At 37.6% G+C, this 23,911-nt stretch overlaps 3 protein-coding genes across 3 annotated transcripts in view; all 3 read right to left on the bottom strand.

Moving 5' to 3' along the window:
* Positions 1-799: 799 nt before the first annotated feature.
* On the bottom strand, positions 800-3,719 carry LOC109158135 (phosphoenolpyruvate/phosphate translocator 2, chloroplastic). The gene is made up of 8 exons (XM_019305968.1): positions 3,046-3,719; positions 2,794-2,946; positions 2,246-2,331; positions 2,028-2,112; positions 1,810-1,929; positions 1,645-1,722; positions 1,161-1,290; positions 800-1,059 (listed from the first exon to the last, which is right to left on the bottom strand). The coding sequence occupies exons 1-8, from the start codon at positions 3,550-3,552 to the stop codon at positions 989-991; spliced, it is 1,230 nt and encodes a 409-aa protein (XP_019161513.1). The 5' UTR covers positions 3,553-3,719; the 3' UTR covers positions 800-988.
* Positions 3,720-8,476: 4,757 nt separating this feature from the next.
* Positions 8,477-23,911, bottom strand: part of LOC109158131 (DExH-box ATP-dependent RNA helicase DExH17) — a 31,890-nt gene continuing 16,455 nt past the window's right edge. Inside the window, exon 30 of the transcript XR_002050313.1 lies at positions 8,477-8,486. The gene's annotated coding sequence lies outside the window, so the exon portion shown is untranslated. The remainder of the gene's footprint in view (positions 8,487-23,911) is intronic.
* LOC109158144 (glutaredoxin-C6-like) lies at positions 8,627-10,438 on the bottom strand. Its single transcript, XM_019305980.1, has 4 exons — positions 10,243-10,438; positions 10,047-10,135; positions 8,981-9,079; positions 8,627-8,889 (listed from the first exon to the last, which is right to left on the bottom strand). Exons 1-4 carry the CDS (start codon positions 10,296-10,298, stop codon positions 8,813-8,815), a joined length of 321 nt encoding a protein of 106 aa, XP_019161525.1. The 5' UTR covers positions 10,299-10,438; the 3' UTR covers positions 8,627-8,812.

Genomic DNA, 23,911 nt, shown 5'->3' with positions numbered 1-23,911 from the left:
TAGCTCTTCATACAAAGTAGAAATAGGTTCGAAAACCTGCTACAAGAAGCAATGTTAAGAAGTAAGGTGTTTGGTTGGCATGAATTGCATTGGAATTGAATTGCAATTCAATGAAATTATAAACTACATTGTTTGGTTGGAGGGAATTGCAATTTCCTCAGTTTATTGAATTGTAATTCATAGATCCCCCTATGAATTCATCCAAAGGGAAAGGGAAGGAAAAGACATATTTGTCCTTGAATGTTATTATTAAAATTATTACACAAAGGGTATTTTAGTCTTTATATCACTTCTCCCATTTTCATTATTCTTCCCTACCAAACAATGTAATTGTAATTCCTACTTTATTCTCACCTTATTCTTTTCCCACCGAATTACAATTCATTTCCCTCTTAATTCCTTCCTTCCAACCAAACGCCCTGTAAAGTTAAAACATTCTAAAGAGTATAAAGTAATTTTACGCATTGTGAAATGAATCTTGTGATGTAGTGTCAAAATTACTCAATTATTAACATAATCAACTAATCAACTACTAGTCTTATAAAGTAGGCGTAAAAAGTATCTGGTAAAACAATAAATTGTAAAAACTGAAAAAAACTTTGTAAAGTGTGCATATTATCTTATAGTGTGTGACAGTAAATGAGATCCTATAAAGATGAATATTAAAAAAAGCACCCAACAACCAACAAATCCATTAATGCCACCAAAGGTAAAACCCCATCTTGAGCAAATGAGCAAACATGTATAGAAGGACCAATACCAAAAAAAAAAAAAAAAAAAAAAAAAAAAACCTCCCATATTTAGCAAACAAAAATTTTAACAAAATCAGAGTATTTGGATAGTAATAATTGAGTTCAATCATAGAATAAAAATAGTAACATGAACTATAAGTCCTACGCAAAATTTTTTCAATCTACAGTCTCTTGAATTGCAATAACTTTGTCACTAGATGGAGAGTTAATTACAACCCAACTTGCTGACTTGTCTATCACGCGATTTTTGGCTTTAGTCTCTTCGCTCTTGAATAAAGGAATACTCCAACAAGAGCAATGGTTGTTCCTGTTATTACCAACAACAATATGATTACTCTTCAATTCAGCTAGGCATACAGCCATTATTGAGTTATTACCACAGAAGAAAACAGCAAAATGTAGACCTACCCAGAGAGTTTATTGGTGAAACAGGAGTGTGGAAGAATATGACTGATGATACAATGACCACCACTCTCTTAACACAGTTCCCCACTGCATGGCTCACTGGGGAAACCATTTGTAGTATCATGTATGAAACCTTCAAAACTCAAATAGCAACAAGCTAGCCAAGTGAGATTGTTTAATCTTCTCCCGAAAAAGGTTGAATCCCCAACCCTAAGGGCCCCCCACACCCCGGCCCGACAGAGCATTTGGGAGGATGTAAATCACGGTGGTTCAATGGTTCAGCGGATAGGGCCAGATGCCGGTGCGCACAAGGAATCTGCCCACTTTGGACATAATTCCCTCACTGCCGCCACCAAGGTTCGAACCTTGGTTTCTTCTCCCAAATACTGCCCACTGAACCATTGAGCTAAGCCCGTGCGGGCAAGATTGTTTAATCTAAGACAGTAATTTGCAGAATATGAACAAGAAATCAGAGGAAACAGGTCACCTGTTGGTAAGAGTGGAAGCAGAAACCAGCTAAGAGGGATCTCACCCACAAGTCCCTACCACTGAATCCTTGGCTTGCCTTAATCAAGATAACCACCCATTTCAAGTTTGAGATAGAAACACAGAGAAATGTGAAAAGACTGGCGAATATATATTGATTACTCACAGCATATTGTAGATTGGATGGAGTGAATCTGGCACCTTCCATCAAAACTGCAAAGCTTGTCAAAAGGATGAATGAAATGATGGTCATGACTGAGAAGAGGTTTATATTGTCAAGAGCTTCCTGCACCAATAGTCATACCTTACATTTAGAATCAAGCTAAGCTAGCTAAGTAGATGCCATAATTCATTTTATTATTAATTAGTTTCCACAAAGGTTACCTCCTCCTTAAGCATGAAGGTTTTGCTAAACACGTTACGAGATTGGTTAGTGAGATTGGATGCCATTGCGCTGCCAAAGCCTATCCTGTTGCAGTTGCAGGCAGAGTTCACAACCCGACCTATTAGTACTGGTTAATAGTTATGCATATATGGCAGGAAGGAGGCATACTATACATTGTGTTGTGAGTGAGAGAAATTTGTAGCTAAATTAAGCTTACCAGTTAAAAGAAGCCTCAGAGAATGAAGCCAAGGCCACTCCACCAACAATGGGAACTAGGGACAATACCACCCACAGAGATGGCCACTGTATGCATGTATGTATGACACAATTCAAGAAATTCAATTTCACTTCAATGAAATGTAATAGTCTATTAGGTTCAAACGCTTATCACTACGTCAAAAACTATAACTAGTAGCAAAAACGTAACTTTATTTTCTTGTCATCACACATTTGAAACATTGGGTGTTGGACTTGGCCTTTTACACCCTTTACCGGTTTCTGTCCAATAATTCTCAAGCCACTAGGTGCTAGACTTGGTCTTTACCGGCCTCCGCCCCTTCCTAGCACTAACCAATTTTAAATGTTATTGACAGAATTGAAGCATGTGCTCTGTCTCAACTAAAAGCCCGAAAGTTGGATTGCACATTAATGGTTATATGCTCAACAGACAGGACTCGAACCCGTGATTCCGTGACCTGGGTTTGATCATACTTTGATATTAATGGAGAAAGTAAACAAAAAAGGTGACATATATGATATACCTACCTGACCAAGAAGTGCAGCAGAGAGAAGAACAGTAAAGAAAGGTTCCATTGCTTTAATTGTGTGAGTGAAGGAGACTGCAACTTTACCAAGACTGATGTTTGTTAGAAGGTTGCCCATTGTATGCAAAGCTGCCAGTGAAAAGATTGCTGCAAACTGAAACCCATATCATATCATATCAAAACAAAGTTAGATCCAGATTCAAATCCTGCAGGATCTGAACGAGAATTAAGAAGAAAACCCAAAAAAAATGACCTGAGATCTACGGATATTTGGTTTAGGGTGGAGATTGAAAGCCCACATGAGGAAAACCATCAGCGTCCCACACCCAAATTGGAAAGCTGTAATGGTTGCTGGGAATGGGTACGCCTTCAAAACCTGTTTGTTGAGAATGTTGTAGTAGATATTCAAGAGATACCAGATTCCAAACATGGCGCCCAGCTGCAGAGTCTTAATAAATTCACTCGCCGCCGGCTTCTCTGCCCTAAACCCTTCCGCATTTTCCGGAACTGCGGCGGCGCCGCCACCGCCGCCCTTCAAGTGCAGTAGAGAATGTGGTTTTGCGTTGCCGGTGGTGAAGCCATTGAAGCTGGAGAATAAACGCAGGCATGTGGGTTTGTGTAGCCAGTGAATTGATGATTTCTGAAAAGCCTCCTGCTTCAAACCTAATATACTGAACCTACAAGATTGGTTTTTGAAGAGGTGAGGAGACCTCTGAAACTGTGTAGACAAGGGAGATAGAGCCAATGCATAACTTTCCATGTTTTAGGCTGCAGCGACCATGTTTTGGGCAGAGGAGAACTGAGAAGAATGAATTACAACAAATCAGTGGATGCCATTCACTACTGATAGGCAAGTTTTGTGGGGAGTTGAGAGTTGAGAGTTGGCAGGCAGGCGGCAGGCAGCTGGCAGCTTTAAGTCACAATTCACAACAGTGAAATACATTATATGTCTCCCTCCCATGTGAGAAATTAATGATCGAGTCTTATTTATTGTAGCGTGGGAGTAATCTCTCAAATGATAGGGACTCCTCGTGCGTAGTGAATAAAAGGTTTAACTGATCAGTTAACTCATCATGATTTACTCATTCACAATTGAGTAAGAATGTGCTGTAGAAATGTTTGAGGTAGACAATTTCACATTTTGTTACGAATTAAAACCAAGTCAAGCAACTAATTTAGCATGGACTCTCTTGTTAGGTTTTATTTGTTCGATCGGCCCATTTAATTTTGTTCATCAAATGGGTCATGATGGAACATGGACTAGGACTCTAGGAGTAGTTAACCAAGCAATTAGTCCGACAACAAGTTATGATAGTCTAACACAATGCTCGATACTCGACTCGTGTGGCCAGTCAGCTTTGGCGGTAACCGATAGAGAAAGAAATTGTATCGTATCAACAAGATCAACCTAAATTATCTTCTCTCTCATCCTATTATAAATATTCAATTACCATAAGGAGTCTGGTTATCATATAATCTACATATTCTTCTACTATAAAAAGCCATAATCAAATACAAAAATAAAAAATAAAAAAAAATACAACTTTATATGTACAAATTACTTATAAGATAGTGAATTTTGACTTGACACTATTCAAAAACGCCAATAATTTTCACATTAAAAATATTTCATCTCTTTATTTCTTTTTTTTTTTTCTCTCAAAAACTTAATATTTTATTTATTCTACCGATTATGTTGACCTTGCGGACTGATTAGTCCATAGTCAGAAAACAAACAAGTCATTTCAACATCCGTTTCACTCATTAATGTTTATACTTGATAGTAAGTTTGAAGTATGAGCTTATTCTTCCGACTTCCGATCCATTAAACAAGAATCTGGATATATTAGTGGCGAAGAATAGAGGAGTAGCAAAGGTGGGTCTGCCTATCCTTGTCAGCGGTGTCATGGAAAGCTGTTTTGCTGAACATCTTACTTCCCCTGGGGGCCACCATCCCCCATTTACCAATCCACACAATTTTTGGATATATCTCGCCCTTTTCTATAAGAGTAAATACCCAAAATGGTCCCTCGATTATAGCTAAATTCACAAATTGGTCCTCGACTTTTAATTTCAACCAATTAAATCTTTAACTTTGCAATTTTAACACAATTTGGTCCTTTGTCTATTTGACCGTTTGTTGATAGCACTTTTTTAAGATATATATGTAATTTCATGGTCCATCGTCGATTTTTTAAGGTTCCGGTTGCATTTCTAGACCGCACTGTTACATTTGAATCCACTGTCGGCGCTGCACCCCATGCCGGAAAGATTATAGCTTTTGATAGATAGATCGCCGAAGTCCCTGGAGTAGCTCTTCGAGAAAGCCGTGACTCCAAGCGATGTAGGCAAGCTGAACCGGCTCGGGATCCCCAAGCAGCAAGCGGAGAAGCACCTCCACCCTTCGAAACGGCGCTGTCACCTCCAAGAGCGTTCTCTAAGCTGAACCGGCTCGTGATCCCCAAGCAGCAAGTGGAGAAGCACTCCCCCCCACCCCCCCCCCCCCCACCCCCCGAAACAACGATGTCACCTCCAAGAGCATTCTCTTGAGCTTTGCACGTGAAACTACATATATATCCTCAAAGATCTCGGTCAACAAACGGTCAAATAGATGGAGGACCAAATCGTGTCAAAATTGCAAAGTTAAGGACTTAATTGGTTGAAATTGAAAGTTGAGGACTAATTTGTGAATTTAGCTATAGTCGAGGGACCATTTTGGGTATTTACTCTTTCTGTAATTCCACACCCAAAACATTTCCACATTATATCATATTATATAGAGTTAATTACCGAAATGGTCACTTAACTATAACGAAATTACCAATCTGGTCCTTGACTATTTTTTTTGACCAATTAAGTCTCTCAATTTTAAAAATCTTAACCAATTTGGTCCTCCGTTTGTTTGACCGTTAGTCAACCGTTAACTTGGGACCAAATTGATAATTTCGCTATAGTCAAAGGACCATTTCGGTAATGAACTTTAGGGGTGGGCAATCCGGTTCGATTTTCTCGAACTGAACTGTACCGAACCGAACTAGTTTGGGTTCGGTAATATACCGAACAACTGAACGGTATTGGATTCTTGTATACCGAACGGTTCGATAAAAAATCGAACTAAACCGAACTGAATACCGTTTGATTTTTTTATTATAAATTAATAATAATAATAATAATAATAATAATAATAATAAAGTAAATCCAAGTCCCTTGCTGCTTGCTCTACCGTTCATCTCATATTCTCACGGGTATCTCTCGTAAATGTTTTACTCCGTATTTGATTACTTTATGGCTTGTTATCAAAAGTTATATATTATGTGTTATGGTATTTACATAGTCCAAATCCAAAGTCTAATATATAACAAAATAGCAATCCAAAGTTCAAACGGTATTCAGTTCGGTTCAGTTTTTACCGAACAATTTAGTTCGGTTCAAGTTTTTACCGAACCGTTCGGTATACAAGAATCCATTACCGTTTGGGCGTTCGGTTATTCGGTATATTACTGAATCAAACTAGTTTGGTACGGTTCGTTTCGAGAAAACTGAACCGAATTACCCACCCTTAAAGTTAATTACCGAAATGGTCCCTTGACTATAGCGAAATTACCAGTTTGATCCCAAGTTAACGATTGACTAACGGTCAAATAAACGGAGGACCAAATTAGTTAAGATTTTTAAAGTTGAGGGACTTAATTGGTCAAAAAAATAGTCAAGGACCAAATTGGTAATTTTGCTATAGTCAAGGGACCATTTCAGTAATTAACTCTATTATATAATTAGGTTTATAGAATTAGGTTCTGGTGCGGTTAGTGCGCTCAGGTGCAGTTATGCAATTAAATTTGAGTTAATTATCTTGTTTAAATTAATTTGTGCTTAAGGTGCGTGTATTACATGTGTACTTACGGTGCATCAACCGCACGAGAAGTATCACTCACACCTGAACCCTTCCCTATGTTTATAAACTTGTGCTTGGTTGAAGTTATATAACATAACTAAGAGGATGTGATATCTTACCCTATGTTTATAAACTTGTGCTTGGTTGAAGTTATATAACATAACTAAGAGGATGTGATATCTTAAAATTTATATTTTTATATTTGGTTCATATTATCTTAAGAGGATGGGCTCGGATCGTTGATGTCATCAGAAACTACAAAGAAAATTTTGCGTGGGGTCCAGAGGACATGCCAAGCCTCAGTCGAGGGGTGATCAGGCACAAACTGGTCGTAGACCCTACGGTCAAGCCAGATCAACAACGCAAGAGGTACCTCTCTGCTGAGAGAAGAGAGTTCGTGAAACAAGAGGTCGACACCCTCCTGAAGATTGGGCACATCAGGGAGGTCCTGTATCCCGATTGGCTAGCAAATGTAGTTCTCGCCCCAAAACCGTCCACCTAGAGGATGTCCATCCCCTCCAATAATGTTGTAAAAGGTGGTCTGTCCCCTCCAATGATGTTTTAAAAGGTGGTCCGTCCCCTCCAACGATGTTGTAAGAGGTGGTTCGTCCCCTCCAACAATGTTGTAAGAGGTGGTCCGTCCCCTCAAATGATGTTTTAAGAGGTGGGTCGTCCCCTCCAACGATGTTTTAAGAGGTGGTTCGTCCCCTCCAAAAATGTCGTAAGAGGTGGTCCGTCCCCTCCAATGATGTTTTAAGAGGTGGTCCGTCCTTCCAACGATGTTTAAAGAGGTGGTTCATCCCCTCCAACGATGTTGTAAGAGGTGGTCCGTCCCCTCCAAGTCTCCAACGATGTTGTAAGAGGTGGTCTGTCCCCTCCAATGATGTTTTAAGATGTGGTCTGTCCCATCTGTTGTAATAAACTGAGTAAAAATTTCGTACCAGACTGATTTTCACTTATTTTTAGGGGGGGGGGGGGGGGGGAGGGGGTACTTACCCGACCTCGCGTACCAACCCCGACGGAAGAGCCTAATGACCTGGTGTTAAACGACTCGGACCGAACAACTATCATACCCTAAGGGGGCACAAGGCCCGACCTCGCGAACCAACCCCGACGGAAGAGCCTAATTATCTGGTGTCAAACGACCCGGGTCGAACAGCTATCGTACCCTAAGGGGGCACGAGGTCCGACCTCGCATACCAACCCCGATGGAAGAGCCCAACAGCCCGGCATCAAACGACTCGGGTCGAACGGCTACCCTAAGGGGGCACGATGCCCGACCTTGCGTACTAACCCCGACGAAAGAGTTTTTGGCCTGAGAGTACCCTATGCCAAAAAAAAAAAGGACCAAGGTCGAGGACACGCACTCGGCCTCGCTAAGGCCACGCGCTCCAGACAGACAGGTGAAGATGGTGTCTTAGCAATAAATTACGTCAACCGATTTGTGCCTGGGACATTCGCGCATGGAGGTTGTGTCGAGATATTTACTCTCTTTCGTCGTCGACTTCTCGCAACAAAGAGAATGGGTGACTCGTGATGAATATATTATGATCGGAGCAAATCAACCCGAGAAAGCGGAGCAAGGAAGTATAGAGTGGACCCGAGGCCCCGAGGTTGAGCCCCGTGCTCGACCCAAGACACCTCGATCCAAAGCGCCTTGGCCATATGAGCTCGACCATAGTGTGCTCAGCCATGGTGAGCTCGACCATAGTGTGCTCAGCCATGGTGAGCTCGACCATAGTGTGCTCGGCCATGGTGAGCTCGGCCATATGAGCTCGGCCATGTGAGCTCGACCATGTGAGCTCACCCATGGTGAGCTCGACCATATGAGCTGGACCTAGTGTAAGGGACCCTTAGGGTTAGTGATTCAACCTTTTGGGTAAAGATGAAGACTAAATTGGTGATAAAACCTTTATCAAAAGTTCCTTCAAAAAAAAAAACCTTTATCAAAAGTAATAATGCATCCAGATTGAAATCTATACGCATGATCATCAGAAATTCAACACAGTAATAGCAAACTTTTGCAGTTCACAGTACATGGACATCAATAACTGGCATTAACAAGGTAGTATCCAGCCCTTTATTTAATAATATATCATATTCTTCACCAAACAGCTTAATTGGACACCTAAGAAGCTTTTTTAAGTGCTCCAGCTTCAGTTAGCAATGGAACAAGCTTTCCTTCCTGGTTCACGGCTATTGTTTCTGGGGAAGTAAAAGTAAGAGCAAATAAATTAAACAGCACTGAGAAAAGAGCACCTAGTAAACTGGAAAAAGGAACAATGAAATGACATACTATCACAGCCACCAATGTGCTTGCCACCAATAAAGACATTCGGCACAGTCCGTTGTCCAGTCCACTCAGCCAGTGCAGATTGTATCTCACTTCCATCACCTTAGTGATTGCAGAAACAAATCCAATCTATCAGACTTTTAAGTTCATAAACAGAATACTTGATCAAGAATGAGCAAATTATTAAGCTGAAATTAGACCCATTATTTCTAGGACGGGAATATAGTTGAATTTGGTCAAATTCTTTGACATAATAAAACTATATCATGGCCAACAATATTAATCCAAATTCCAAAGAGTTGTTCAATAAGAAACAAATGGAATTGCTGTTTTAAGACATACAACACAGCCATCCCATGTAACTACGTGAGGCCTCTAACAGTTGAGAAATGAAGAATTGTATATATCAGTGACATCATTAAGCCAATAGAGACTTCACATCACCATGCAATACTGCCAGGGTGAATACCATTTGACACTTCTAGCACGTCTAATGTGTCATTTCAAAGCAAATTTTTATCTGCATATTCCAAATTGAGTTCCACTTCAAGACATTAACTGAGAGGAGGAGGATTTAAATTCTATACTTCACATCCATCTATCAAGTAATGAATGAAAATGCAAGAATATTTTAGATAATAACAAAACAGACATATGCCACTGTATATGCAGATTGGGAAGAAAATAAAAGATTAATAAACAAACAAGTATTTTTCCCTATCCTGGAACACAGACCACCCTGCAACTTCCCTAATTCATTCCATCAGTAAAGCATCACAATCCCAAAGATAGCATAAAGCAGTCCTTGCAGGCAGTATTATGTAACATAAGCTCAATTTCATATAACTCAGTGCCGGTATGACCAATTATAACCACAATAAAAAGGAACTAAACACAATTTTATAATTACTTAGCCATTCATGAACATAGATTCATGTCAATAGCAACAAAATCAATTAATTTTCCCAACGCTGCCACTCATTTTAGATCCTTAATACATATTAAGGCGGCGATCAGTTTCCAAAAATCGCATATAGTATGAATATAGAGAGAATAGGGGAGAACCTACTTTCAGTATCCAACTCAATGGCCTTGAAGGAGGCACCGAGCTGAGTCAACAACTTTTTCACATCCACGCAGAACGGACAGTAACTCTTGCTGCGAATTTCACACAGGCACGAAATATATTAATGTATCGGTCCTTCACTTCACAGTTAACATGATAATTCTATGCACGAAAAGACATCAGAGATGGGAGAGAGTACCTGAAGACGACGACGGGATTCGAAGCAACGATTTCCTTGGCCTTGGCGGAAGCCATCTCCTTCGATCGAAGCCCTAGGAGGTTAGAGGGATAGACTAGGAATGCAAGTAATCAAAGTCCTCACAAAAATCTTCGCACCGGAGCTGGGATTTTATATTGCACGGCGGGCGCCGGGGCGGATTTTTTAGCAAGTTGGGTCGCGGATAAACGGGTAGCGTTTTTATAAATTAAAAGAATAATGTCAAACACTTTACAAGGCACGTTTGGTTGAAACTTGAAAAGAATGAATTATGTGGAAAATGAATTGAAATTTTGGTAAGAAAAGAATAAAGTGAGAATAAAATAAAAATTTAAATTATCTTATTTGGTAGGGAAGAATAAAATTATTAAAAATGAGAATGAAAGAAGTGGTATAAATACTAAAATGTCATTTTGTAATAATCTATATCTATATTTATATATAATTAAAAATAAAATCTTACTTCTACCATTTTTCCGCTCAAACTTATTGTATTAGTCAAATTATTTAATTATGACACAAATTTATTATTTTGGTCAAAATATTTAATTATGGTAAAACTTATTATATTAGTCAAATCATTTAATCTATATCTATATCTATCTATATTTATATATAATTAAAAGTAAAATCCTACTTCTATCACTTTCCCGCTCAAACTTATTGTATTAGTCAAATTATTTAATTATGGCAAAAATTTATTATATTGGTTAAAATATTTAATTATGGTAAAAACTTATTATATTAGTCAAATCATTTAATTTATATCTATATCTATATCTATATATCTATATATATAATTAAAAGTAAAATCCTACTTCTATCATTTTTCCGCTCAAACTTATTGTATTAGTCAAATTATTTAATTATGGTAAAAAATTATTATATTGGCCAAAATATTTAATTATGGTAAAAACTTATTATATTGGTCAAATCATTTAATTATGGTAAAAACTTATTGGATTGGTCAAATTATTTAATTATGTTTATAAAATATTGCGTAATATATTATTGTATAGGTTATATAATAAGTAGAAATACTCTGTAAAGTACAAACAACGTAACTGAGGATAAAATATCTCTTATTATTATTATTATTATTATTATTATTATTATTATTATTATTATTATTGTGTAATATATTATAGATTATATATATATATATATATATATATATATATATATATATATATATATATATATATATATATATATATAAACAAAATTCTCCTATTTCATTTTTCCGTCCAAACTTAAGGACAATTTAGTAATATCAATATTATGAATTAATTAGGAATAAGATTAATATAATGACTTCATTAGGAATATCAATATAATGAATTGATTATGGCAATACCTTAAATAAATAAATACACTTTCCTTTGAATATTCATTAAGAGAGTAAAAATTAAATGAAGCCATAGATAGTCTGCAATGGTCTATCACGACCCCAGCATAGGACAATATAGCTGACGAGCTGTGGTCCAAAGCGCTCCGCAATTCTGAACAATCCGTGAGAAGATCCACCATCGTGACATTCCTTCCACTCAACCAGGACAAGGCTTCCTTACAAGCCGCAGCCTCCGCCATAAGAGGTGAGAAGCAGACAGGCAGCTTTCCACTTGTTGCTGCGATAAAAGATCCATCCGTGGCTAGGAGGACCGCTCCATACGTTGATTCGCCGGAAGCTGGTCTGTAGCCAGCGTTGACATAGCGGCGCGGCCATGCATGGAGTGCAGGGGAGGGCGCGACTGGCTGCTCGTGGTTATGGTTTCGCGGTCGGGTCTGGCCGAATGCATGCATGGATGCCACGACCTATCGCCGAACAACGTTGGGGTGCAGTAGCGATCCATCCCATACCACCGCATTTCGGCTCCTCCAAAGATGGTATAGCACGGCTACCATCAAACCAATCTGCTCCTCCGTCTGCCAACACACCCATAAGCCATGAGGGAAAAGAATCCGCTACAATATTCATGATAGGTAAGTGTGCAACATCCCAAACAAGTCTATAATAATTGCAAAGTACTAAAGCATGCATAACATCTCCATGAGCCAAGCCACACATTTGGCATGTAGGATCTACTTCTACCCTCCTTAAAATTAAGTTATTAGTAGTAGGGAGGATATCACAAACTGCCCTCTATAAAAAAGTTTTCCACTTGGGAGGAACCTTTAATTTCCATATAGTTGCCCATTTATCAAAAGCACCCGGGGCATGCACATAATCACCAACAAGTTTTCTATAGCCATTCTTTACCAAATATATTCTCTTAGGGCCACCAAGCCAATACCATGAGTCCTCATAATCCGGGCTTACAGGGATTCTAGATATTCTGGTCACATCCCTTAGGGCCACCAAGCCAATACCATGAGCCCTCATAATCCGGGCTTACAGGGATTCTAGATATTCTGGTCACATCCTCTGGGATAAATAAATCAGAAAGGATATGGGGATCCCAAGTATTAGTCTGCTGATCAATTAATCCAACTACCAAAGCATCCATGAGTTTCATGGACATTTCTGTCTGGACCAAAGGACTGGGATCATCAGGTAACACCGATGTCCCCAAATTAGAGTTGTTTTACCACTACCTATTCTTCGTCTCACGCCAGCAACTACAGTATCATGCGCAACCATAATACTCCTCCAGCAATAACTTGGGAATTACCTATGGTTGCATCCACAAAAGAGGTATTAGGATAATACCGTGCCTTATAAACCTTTGCAACTAGAGAGTTGGGATTTGTGAGGAAACGCCAACCCTGCTTTCCCAGCATTGCCAAATTAAAATTCCGAAGGTCCTTAAAAGTCAATCCACCATATTTCTTAGGAATACATAATTTATCTCAAACCATCCAGTGAATTTTTCTCTCCGTTCCACTTCCCCACCAATACATGTTCATGGTCCTCTCAATAGACAAGCAAACAGAGTCAAGCAGTAAGAAAATACCCATCGTAAAGGTAGGCATAGATTGAGCTACACTTTTTAATAAAATCTCTTTACCAGCCTGCGAGAGCAGCTTCTTGTTCCATGCCCCAATCCTCTGCCTGATTTTATCCTCCACATAAGAAAAGACTGCCCTTTTATTCCTACCCATAAAGGAAGGAAGACCAAGATATTTTCCAAGTTGGGGGCTTGTTCCACCTGCAAACAACTCGCCACCACCTGCCTATCCGCCGCCTGTGTATTTCTGCTAAAACAGATATTAGATTTATGAAAATTAACCATTTGACCAGACAAATTCTCATAGCATTTCAGGCATTGCTTAACCACAGTGGCCTCCTGGACATTTGCCTTGAAGAACAACAGACTGTCATCGGCGAAAAACAAGTGTGAGATAAGGGGGGCTCCCCTAGCCACCCTGCATTCATGTATGGAACCTGCCATCTATGTTTTCTACAACAATAAAGATAATCCTTCCGCACAAATAATAAATAAATAAGGGGAGAAGGGATCCCTTGTTTGAGACCACGAGGGGGTGTTATTCGGCCACTTGTGACACCATTCACAAGAATATTATACTCAACAGTGGTTACACAAAGCATAATCAATTTGACCCATCGTTCATCAAAACCCATCACCATCAACATCCTCTGTAAAAACTGTCACTCCATTCTATCATAGGCCTTTGCCATATCCAATTTTAGAGCACCCCAACCTGTGGCCCCACATTGTTTCTGATGCATTTTGGGGGCAGCATTATTCTCGTAGAACCAAGAACAAGCAGGATGAGGCAACAATAGGAAAGTTGGGGTAGAAAGGAAGCCCCTAGGAAAGAATTGGAAAGTTGAGGTTATTTAGAAAGATACTTATTTCAGTTTTTGGAAACCTATTTTCTTATTTTATAGATACTTTCGTTATTTAGTAATTTTGAATATTTTAGCATATTACTTAGCTAGTCAGCTTATTTAGTTTATTTCCTATTTTATGAGTTGTATTTTACCCTATAAAAAGGGGAACCAATTCTAATAAAAAGCAAGCAGAATTTTATCCCAGCAAAGGGAATTAGGGAGTTCTGGGGCCTCAAGAAAACCCAGATCAGTTCTATGCTATTTTCTATCTTATTTTTCCTGCCTGTGACGATCAGATCATAACATTGGTTCCGTTGCCGGCGTCATGGGCGATCAACCTCCCAACAACGCACGTTCTCAAGCTGAGTATGACGATTTGTTTGACTCGGTTAAGGAGCTGAAACAGTCCTTGGCTGATCTCATCAATAACTATACTCTCATTCCCAAATCACCCCAACCAGATTCATCCGCTCTCCAACCTGCCCTGCGTGAAGCTGCTCCCCTTACTACTGACGATACCACCTTCCGCTCCCAGTACACACGCATGGAATTTCCTACGTTCTCTGGCCACGAAGACCCTCTCATTTGGCTCCATCGTTGTGAGCTCTATTTTCGTACTGCTCATACCCCGGTTAACGCTCAAGTTGAGTTGGCAGCCTTTAATATGACTGGTGAAGCTCAATTGTGGTATTACCAAATCTTGCGAGACGAACCCCGGATGTCTTGGGGTATTTTCAAGGATTATTGCAAGTTGCGTTTTGGCCCTCCTCGTAGTGCTAACCCCTTGGGGGAATTGGTTAACGTTAAGCAGCGCGCACGTCATATTGATGAGTATGTTTCAGATTTCCAACTTCTGTTGGCAAGGGCAGATTCGGTGCGCATTGACCAGCAAGTTGATTTATTTACAGCAGGATTAGACGAGTTGCTCCGAATTGATGTGGAACGCAGTAAGCCCTGCACCTTGGCCGAGGCCATTAATACTTCCCGTGATTTTTACCGACGACTCCTTTTGATGCAAAAAGGAACATTTAGGCAGCCCCCACGGCCGCTGCCAGCCCCTACAGGGAGCAACTTGGTGACTGTTACCAACTCCAGACCGCAAGCTACGCTGAAACCTGGTTACAAACCCCCTCCAATTCGCCGATTGTCGCCCGCGGAGCAAGAAGAACGTAAATCCAAGGGCCTTTGTTTTAACTGTGATGAGACGTGGTCTCGCGGCCATCGGTGCAAACACCTATTTTGTGTCCTAGGCATTAATGAGGAAGAGGAAAGTGATGAAACTACCATTGAGGACCTTGAGGTGGCAGAAATATCCCTTCATGCGATAACGGGTGTGTCAACAGGGGAGATGATGAAACTTCAAGTGTTGATTGAGGGCACACCGCTGCTTGCGTTGGTGGATACAGGGAGCACCCATAATTTCATCAATACTACTACTGCACTTGGGTTGTCTCTTCCTACGGCTCCTCGTCCGGGAATAAAGGTCGCTGTGGCAAATGGGGATTCTCTCTCAAGCACGGGTCTATGTGAGCAAGTTTTGGTTTCTAAGGGCCCCGATTCGTTTTTAGTAAATTTGTTTCAGATTCCAAAGGTGGGAGGAAAGTCAGTGATATTTGTGGTGGTTGACCGGTTTTCAAAGTACAGCCATTTTGTGGCTTTACAACATCCATTTTCAGCAGCCATGGTTGCTCAAGTGTTTTTTGCCAATGTTTTGAAGTTACATGGGTAGCCAGAGTCTATTGTGAGTGATCGAGATTCTGTTTTTTTGAGTAACTTCTGGAAGGAGTTATTCCTCTTGAGCGGAGCTAAATTGAATTTTTCTTCCTCCTACCACCCACAATCTGATGGCCAAACAGAGGTGGTGAACAGAACTATTGAGGTCTACTTGCGATGCCTGGTTGGAGATCACCCTCGGAAGTGGACAGACATTCTCCCATGGGTTGAGTATTGTTACAATACTGCTTTCCACTCTGCCCTCCATTCAACCCCTTTTCAGATTGTGTATGGCAGGCCACCTCCACGTCTTTTATCCTATGAACCAGGTATGTCTAAAGTAGACGCAGTGGATGCAGCTTTGCAATCTCGAGATGAGGTTCTCCGTGACGCACGGCATCACCTCCAGTTGGCCCAGTCGAGGATGGAACAAGCATATAACCGCCTCCATCGAGCGGTGGAGTTTGACGAAGGCCAGTGGGTTTGGGTGAAGTTGCAGCCATATCGGCAGAATTCCTTAGCCCGACGGTGGAATAATAAATTGTCCCCACGATTTTATGGCCCCTTTCGAATACTGAAACGAGTTGGTAAGGTAGCCTATCAATTGGAGTTTCCCCCAGAGTCACGCGTGCATAATGTGTTTTACGTATCCTTGCTTAAGCCATTCACGGGCAATGCTCCCTCCTTGCTTTCTCCACTACCACCTATAAGAGATGGCCGAGTGATTTTGCAGCCTGAGGCAGTGTTTAAGTGCAGACTCAACCGTGGTGTAAGGGAGATATTAGTCCAGTGGCAGGGGTTTCCCATAGAGGATGCCACTTGGGAGGTGTTAAGTAACTTTGTCTTACAGTTTCCTGATTTCAAGCTTGCGGACAAGCTTGATGTCCCGGAGGGGAGTAATGATGCACTTTGGGGGCAGCATTATTCTCGTAGAACCAAGAACAAGCAGGATGAGGCAACAATATGAAAGTTGGGGTAGAAAGGAAGCCCCTAGGAAAGAATTGGAAAGTTGAGGTTATTTAGAAAGATACTTATTTCAGTTTTTGGAAACCTATTTTCTTATTTTATAGATACTTTCGTTATTTAGTAAGTTTGAATATTTTAGCATATTACTTAGCTAGTCAGCTTATTTAGTTTATTTCCTATTTTATGAGTTGTATTTTACCCTATAAAAAGGGGAACCAATTCTAATAAAAAGCAAGCAGAATTTTTATCCCAGCAAAGGGAATTAGGGAGTTCTGGGGCCTCAAGAAAACCCAGATCAGTTCTATGCTATTTTCTATCTTATTTTTCCTGCCTGTGACGATCAGATCATAACAGTTTCCTATTCAAAAAATGGCCGACCTCCGCAGCTATTAGAATATTATTCGTGATAAGCCTATCAGGAATAAAAGCACTCTGAGATTCTAAGATCAAATCCCCCATCAGTGGTGTATGTGTATCTATATTATAATATGAATAAAAAAATCACTTATTTGACCCCTACAATTTCTTTTAAGTCTAAATTCACAGTAATACAATATCTATATACATGACTTCCCATTTGAGAAAGTCACAGAGGTGCCATTGAGTTACAAGCTACTTGACAACTACGTCATTTAGTTTAAAAAGCAAGAAAGAAATAAGGGATGAGGTGGAGAATTGATCAAATTTTCATTAAAATTGGAAATTTGAGGATTAGAAAATTGAAAAATAAAAAACTTGTATTAAACTCAATACTCTCTATATTCCTCTCATTTTTGGCATTTGATAATTTAATTATCAGTTAATTGATCTATTGAATAATCATCGCTATCAAAAATCACATACAAACATGACAGATCCCACATCGTTCTCATATAACAAATATGCCTCCCTCACCTGCATCAACATACAACCGAGCACATTCAAAGCAAAATATACAAATTTTATCTTGAATTTTTAAGAAAAAAGTGGAAGATGTATATATGGGGAGAGTACAAGTTAGAGATCATAGTAGGTTAATTTGGAGAGGAGAGAACCCTCGGGCCGGAAGGATTTGTGCTTCAATTCTTTCACCATTTTCCAACCAAAACCAGTCTATACAAACTGCCTTGCAACTTCAATTCATTTCTAAAACTTCCACCGCCACAATTTAAACTAAATAATAAAAAGGTATGAAAATAATGCCAGATGGAAATGAATTCAAAGCTTATAGTGGCAAAATAAAAGTGCAAATCTTGTGTGAAACTGTCTAATGTGATATGTGTAATACTTTTTAGTTAAAATGTAATATTTTTTATGCATTTATAAAAAGTGTTATATGCCTCATCTTGAAATGGTCCCACACAATATTTATTCTAGCAAAAATATTCAAAATATTAGCAGCCTCCAAGGCTTTGTTGTAATCCACATTTGTCTCGATTGTGGATGAGCCTCAGTGGAGATGATATTGGCTCAATGTAAATGTTAAAAGAAAATTAACTAAGAACCTAAAAATGTAGGAAAAAGCAGATTAAGAATGTTAAGAAACCTAAATTGAAGAAACATTGACACAATCCCACAATGTGCACAAATTTACAGAGGAATGATTAGGGAAAGAATGCAATTATTTCCCACCAATCACTTCGTTTGCATGTAGACTATTAATTAATAGTAAAAGTGCAATGCAAAATCCTATAATAGTATATAGGATAATCAAAATTCAAATAGGTATTTTGAGATGGAGGGACTAAATAGTTCACCTGTTGATCCCATTGTTGCAATTCCTGGGTATCATCCTCAAAATGAATAACAGCATCAACCTGAAGCGCAATATTAATAAATCAATTTTATCACAGAACACGTAATACATCAGAATGATGTTGGACACTTCATTGCGCATTTTACATTATGGACTGCATATAATGTAAGTTAATTAACCTTGATTCAAACGTATATTTTCCATAAGAAAAGTTTAGCAGTATCCTAGATGCCTGGACATTTTGCATCTATAATACAGTAAATACAAAATAGCACTTTTAGCAATAATGTTCCAATTAGATAATGTCTACCTGATCAATAGACCCTCTCATTCTATCTTCACAGATCAGTCTTGATGCTATTTTCTCAGCCTGCAAAGAATGATTCAAGCTACAATATGAAGAAAGTTCCAAACAAAACTAAGTTCTACTTTTAGCACAACATTATTTGCCTACCTAACATATAAGAAACACAATGCTTTAAGAATACAGAACATAACTAATAATAGAAAACTCTGAAAACCATTTCTAAAACTAAACTGAATACTTCCAAACACTGAAAATCATTTTAAAAATAACAAAGGGAAAAGAACTGATAGGAAGAGATTAAAAAAATAACTCAAAAAAAACCATTTTAAAAACTAAAAGACCACTTGAAAGCACAGAATATCATTTCAAAAACTAAAAAAGAATACTCGAAAAAGGCTAAAAATAACTCAAACTTGTAAAATGAACTATAAAAATACACCGCAAAACTAAAAATAAGTAGAAGAAAAAACCCAAAAAAGCATAATAAACAATAAAAAAAGAGATAAATTATCTATGAGAGAACATTAAAAACTAAAAAGAACGCATGAAAACACTGAAAATAATTTTAAAAAGAAAAAGAATACTTTAAAATGCTGAAAATCATTTGTCCTAACTGCTTGAGAGGCATTTCCCTCAAATCCATCTCTCCTTCACTTTCTACACGGAGACAATACAACAGGTCCATATTTTGGATTAAAATCTGAAACTTTGGGGTTGCCTGATGTTGCAACTTTATATCTTTCACAACCTCGATAACCACTCTTATAAGTATCTGCTCCAAAACCTTGAATGGAATCACAGATTATATGGAAACAAAGTTCTTTACGTCAGTGGAAGGCACAATCCAGTCCAGAGATCAAGAAGATGAAAGTGTAGATAAAAGGCTGTAAGGATATGACAAGAGATCCATATATACATTAATATTCTGCAAATTTTCTACCGATGAACATAAATATAATCTTTGCCCAAATTAATTTTGATTTGCAATAGCATATATCTCGAACATTCACCGATCTATAAAGGCAACATAACATTCAACCAGTGGACAATAGTGGATAGAAAGATAGCCTAAGCATTAGCAAGCATATAAAACAGAGAAAGATTGAAACTGAACAATGGAGATGGATGAAAGTGTAGGAGCAAAAACTATAAATAAATGGAAGGAAGGTTGAACGGAGTTGAGTTTAATTTCCCATAAATAATTAGGTGTTATTCCAAGGTATTGATTGGGAATACCTCCAATTGAAGGGTCTGAAGCACATTAGTGAAATTGGCTGAATTTAAACTCACTGGTACTCGTGTTGTCAAGGGAACTTCTTCAGAGTACACTCAACTTCTCAATTTCGTCATCTTGAATCTCACCATCTATGGAGATAAGACCTTTGAGCAGCTTCATAATCCCAAAATATTTCCATTTACCTACAAATATCACAAAACAAATTCTTGGCACATTTTACTTTCAGCATATTTCTGTCCCTCCAAATATGAAAAATACTACAAAGTATAGTTTTAATCTCAAATTACAACCCTAATTTTCCCTATCAAAAACGATACAATTTTCATCACAAAAAGGAAAAAGGAAATCTAAGGCTTCATCTACATACCTAAGCTTTGGTGAACAACGATACAACGCAAAAACCATGAAAAATATGCGATAAGATGAAACCAACCCTCGCACAATTTCTGCTCCATTTTTTCTCCATGAAAGCCAAACCAGCCCTCGCACAAGCTCCCACATCGAAATCAGATGAAGAAAATGTTCTCTTAATAACTCCCTAGCTAGAAGAGTTGTTCGCTGGGCTTGGTAACGCGAGCCTGTAACCCAAGTGGGATTAAGATGGTGGAACAATTGGGCTCGCTCTGAAGGCTGGGCTTTTGGGGTGCTATCTTCTGGCCTGCCCGTTCCAAGTGGTGAGTTTGGATGGTGGAGTCTCTGCGAAGGCGGAGGCTTCATTGTCCTTAGTTCGGAAGGTACCGCGTGAGGCTGGCTTCACAGAGCAGCGAAAACCTCCTCCTCTCTGCAGTGGAAGGATAACGGGCCGGTGCATTCTTAGTCCACTAACGCCGGATGGGCTACCCAAATTGAACCACCATCTTTTTCATTTTCCTTTTTGGCCCATATCGTTGATCGTATGCGAATGGGCTGGCCCAATAACCCCATATTTTACTGGATTCAGTTTTTGACAATTACTTAAAAACACTTTAAATGAAATAAGATATCAAAGGTCAAATTTCAGATATTGACAAACAATATTTGAAGAGGAATATTTGGTTTGGCCAAAAATATTTAAAGATGAATAGAATTAAAATTTCATGAAAAACAAATTACTAGAAAAATGGTTTTCAAAAAATAGTAGAAAAATAAACAATACTTGGTTTGCCGCGGACTCTATTACAATATTACTTTCTCAACCTACTGAAGGGGCTTGAACTCATAACCTCCCATATAGGAGTCCAATCCGGGTGTTATCTGTGCGCAAAGTGCTTGACAAATACTATAATTCTATTATTTGATTACTAGAAAAATGGTTTTCAAAAAATACTAGAAAAATAAATTCTATTATTTGATTGGTATAAGAGATTATTGAGAAATGCATTCTTAAAAGAAATATTTAGAAAGAGCTTATAATATAATACACTATTAATGCGCATGTACCATGAAATGTTTGTGCCTTTTTATCCCAATTATGTATGGGCTTATCACATCAAAATCTACTAGATATCACACATAGATTTTGATTAATAATAATAATAAATTAATCCTTTATATAAATAATAAAGCTATATGGTTTGGGAAATAATTAATATTACAATTAATGCCACAACATCCTTTATTATTAAAAAAAAAAAAAAACACAACATTTAAAAAATAAAATAACTATATATTAATATATTATATAATCATATAAAAAATATACTTTTGGTTTCAAAAAAATATAAAAAAATATAATTTTGAAAAATAAAATAGCTATATATTATATAATCATATAAAAAATATGTTCAATTAGAGTTTAAATTTACACATACAAAATTTGAAATTTGCTTTCCAAATGTAATTATCTTAGTTATTATTTGTATTGTGAAAATTATAATATAGATGAAATACAATTAAAAATAAATCAATGTAATTATGTAAATTCTCTCTATAAGTTTATTTGAATATGCACATAATTAGACATCCTTTATTATTAAAAAAACACAATATTTAAAAAATAAAATAGATATATATTATATAATCATATAAAAAATATACTTTTGGTTTCAAAAAAATATAAAAAATATACTTTTGAAAAATAAAATAGCTATATATTATATAATCATATAAAAAAATGTGTTCAATTAGAGTTTAAATTTACACATACAAAATTTGAAATTTGCTTTCCAAATGTAATTATCTTAGTTATTATTCGTATTGTGAAAATTATAATATAGATGAAATACAATTAAAAATAAATCAATATAATTATGTAAATTCTCTCTATAAGTTTATTTGAATATGCACATAATTATTAGAGATTATATTAACCATACAAAATTATAATTTTAATATTAATTTTAATTTTAATTGTAATTTTGTATTCTATAAAAATAATAAATACTTGACCAATGGAAGCTCAAAAATATTATTATATTAAATAATTTAAAATATTTTAATTTTTCTATTTTTATTTATATTTATAATAACATAATTTTTTCCCGTGCATCGCGCGAGTGAATTACTAGTTAATTAATAAGAGTGAATGAAGATGATAATCTTCATTTATGTTTGTTTTATCTGTTACTTTTTTTTTTCATACATTATGCGCTAAGAGTTGTACTATTTAATTTTTTGAACAAAAATACTCCTAACGTTATAATTTTCATTATATTTTTCCGTTATTATTATTTATTAACATGCACATGGCATTCACCACATATTTTTTTTTAAATATACTCAAGTAATATAATAAATAAATTTAATTTCATTTAAATTTTAATTAGTAATGATTAGTTAGTTATTTCTTAAAATATAAATATCAAATTTATTTTAAAATGGTTAGTTATTATTATTCTTATTATTATTATACAATAATATAAATATCTAAAATTTAAATAAATAAAAAAAACTTATAAGAGTGAACTAATGTTATTACACGTGATTCATCAGGGTAACTTGGTGGTGGATTTTTCTCTGTCAAGATTGGGATCACAAATAGTTACACGGTAAAACTTTGGAGCATAAGGAATGTCTCAAAGTGGATCATGCATGGGGCTGGAACCTTTGGAGACTGGAGGTGGAGTTAGACTCGACGGTAATGGTGATTGATGAGTGCAATCAACCAAGTGGATGATGTTCAAAGTCCAATGACAACTCTTCTTTTCCGACTGCATATGCATGATTGGGCATGAGAATGTGAGAACGATTTTTCATGTGACGAGGGAATAGAACAAGTGTCTAGATTTTTTGCCCAACTTGGGTCAGGGGCGGAAATTGGGGGATTACCGTTTGCATAATATATGATTTCCTTAATGCCGTCATGTGCGATCCTCCTCGAACTCCTTCCCCCTTCCTTCGTGATATGGTTTAACGTCAATGGCATCAAGTAGTGAAGGGGGGTTAGCCTTGGTCCTTCAGTTCGCTCCATCCCGGGCGACAACGGTCCCTGGTCGACGGGGGCTTGGGGTACCTTATCTTTCCGGTTTTCCCTTCATCTTCTTCCTTCTTTGAGTTCTTTCTACTCTTAGCCTCTTCGGCTTCCACAGACATAGTCGTCCGATCTATCAGTTCAAAATAGAACTTAGGTGGATACTTGTTGATGTTGCTATGGAAGGGGCCCGACCGCAAGGCATTTTGTAAAGATGAGTACAACTACCTTTCCCTTTCTCTCTCCCTCAAAGTCATAAACATTGGTCATCACCTCTTTCTTCCACGTGCCTATGAATTCAACCAATGTCTGAGAGTTTTTTTTCCTTATTGAGCATAGGTAAGAAAAGTGTTTTTTTTTTTTTTTAAAGTTTATTTATGGATGTTCTAGGTGATGTACGACAAGAAGTTTTTGGTGATGTTGGATAAGGTGGTGATCGACCTATCCGGGGAGGAACACAAACCAGTATTGAGCTTGCCCATCTAGAGTATATAAGAAATCCCAACACA

Source organism: Ipomoea nil, unplaced genomic scaffold, assembly GCF_001879475.1.
Source record: "Ipomoea nil cultivar Tokyo-kokei standard unplaced genomic scaffold, Asagao_1.1 scaffold2805, whole genome shotgun sequence".
In the NCBI taxonomy this organism is placed as follows: Eukaryota; Viridiplantae; Streptophyta; class Magnoliopsida; order Solanales; family Convolvulaceae; genus Ipomoea; species Ipomoea nil.
The sequence above is the reverse complement of the archived record's forward strand: the minus strand, read 5'-3'. Positions and strand labels throughout refer to the sequence as shown.

Bases quoted from the DNA above. Each gene is read 5' to 3' on its own strand.
- LOC109158135 (XM_019305968.1), bottom strand. From the start codon at position 3,552: ATGGAAAGTTATGCATTGGCTCTATCTCCCTTGTCTACACAGTTTCAG. The intron at 1,723-1,809 runs GTGAGTAATCAA...ATCTTGATTAAG, and splicing joins CATCCAATCTACAATATGCT to GCAAGCCAAGGATTCAGTGG. The intron at 1,060-1,160 runs GTAGGTCTACAT...TGGTAATAACAG, and splicing joins TTCACCAATAAACTCTCTGG to GAACAACCATTGCTCTTGTT.
- LOC109158144 (XM_019305980.1), bottom strand. From the start codon at position 10,298: ATGGCTTCCGCCAAGGCCAAGGAAATCGTTGCTTCGAATCCCGTCGTC. The intron at 9,080-10,046 runs GTAGGTTCTCCC...GCAATCACTAAG, and splicing joins CATTGAGTTGGATACTGAAA to GTGATGGAAGTGAGATACAA. The intron at 8,890-8,980 runs GTATGTCATTTC...TTACTTCCCCAG, and splicing joins GCACATTGGTGGCTGTGATA to AAACAATAGCCGTGAACCAG.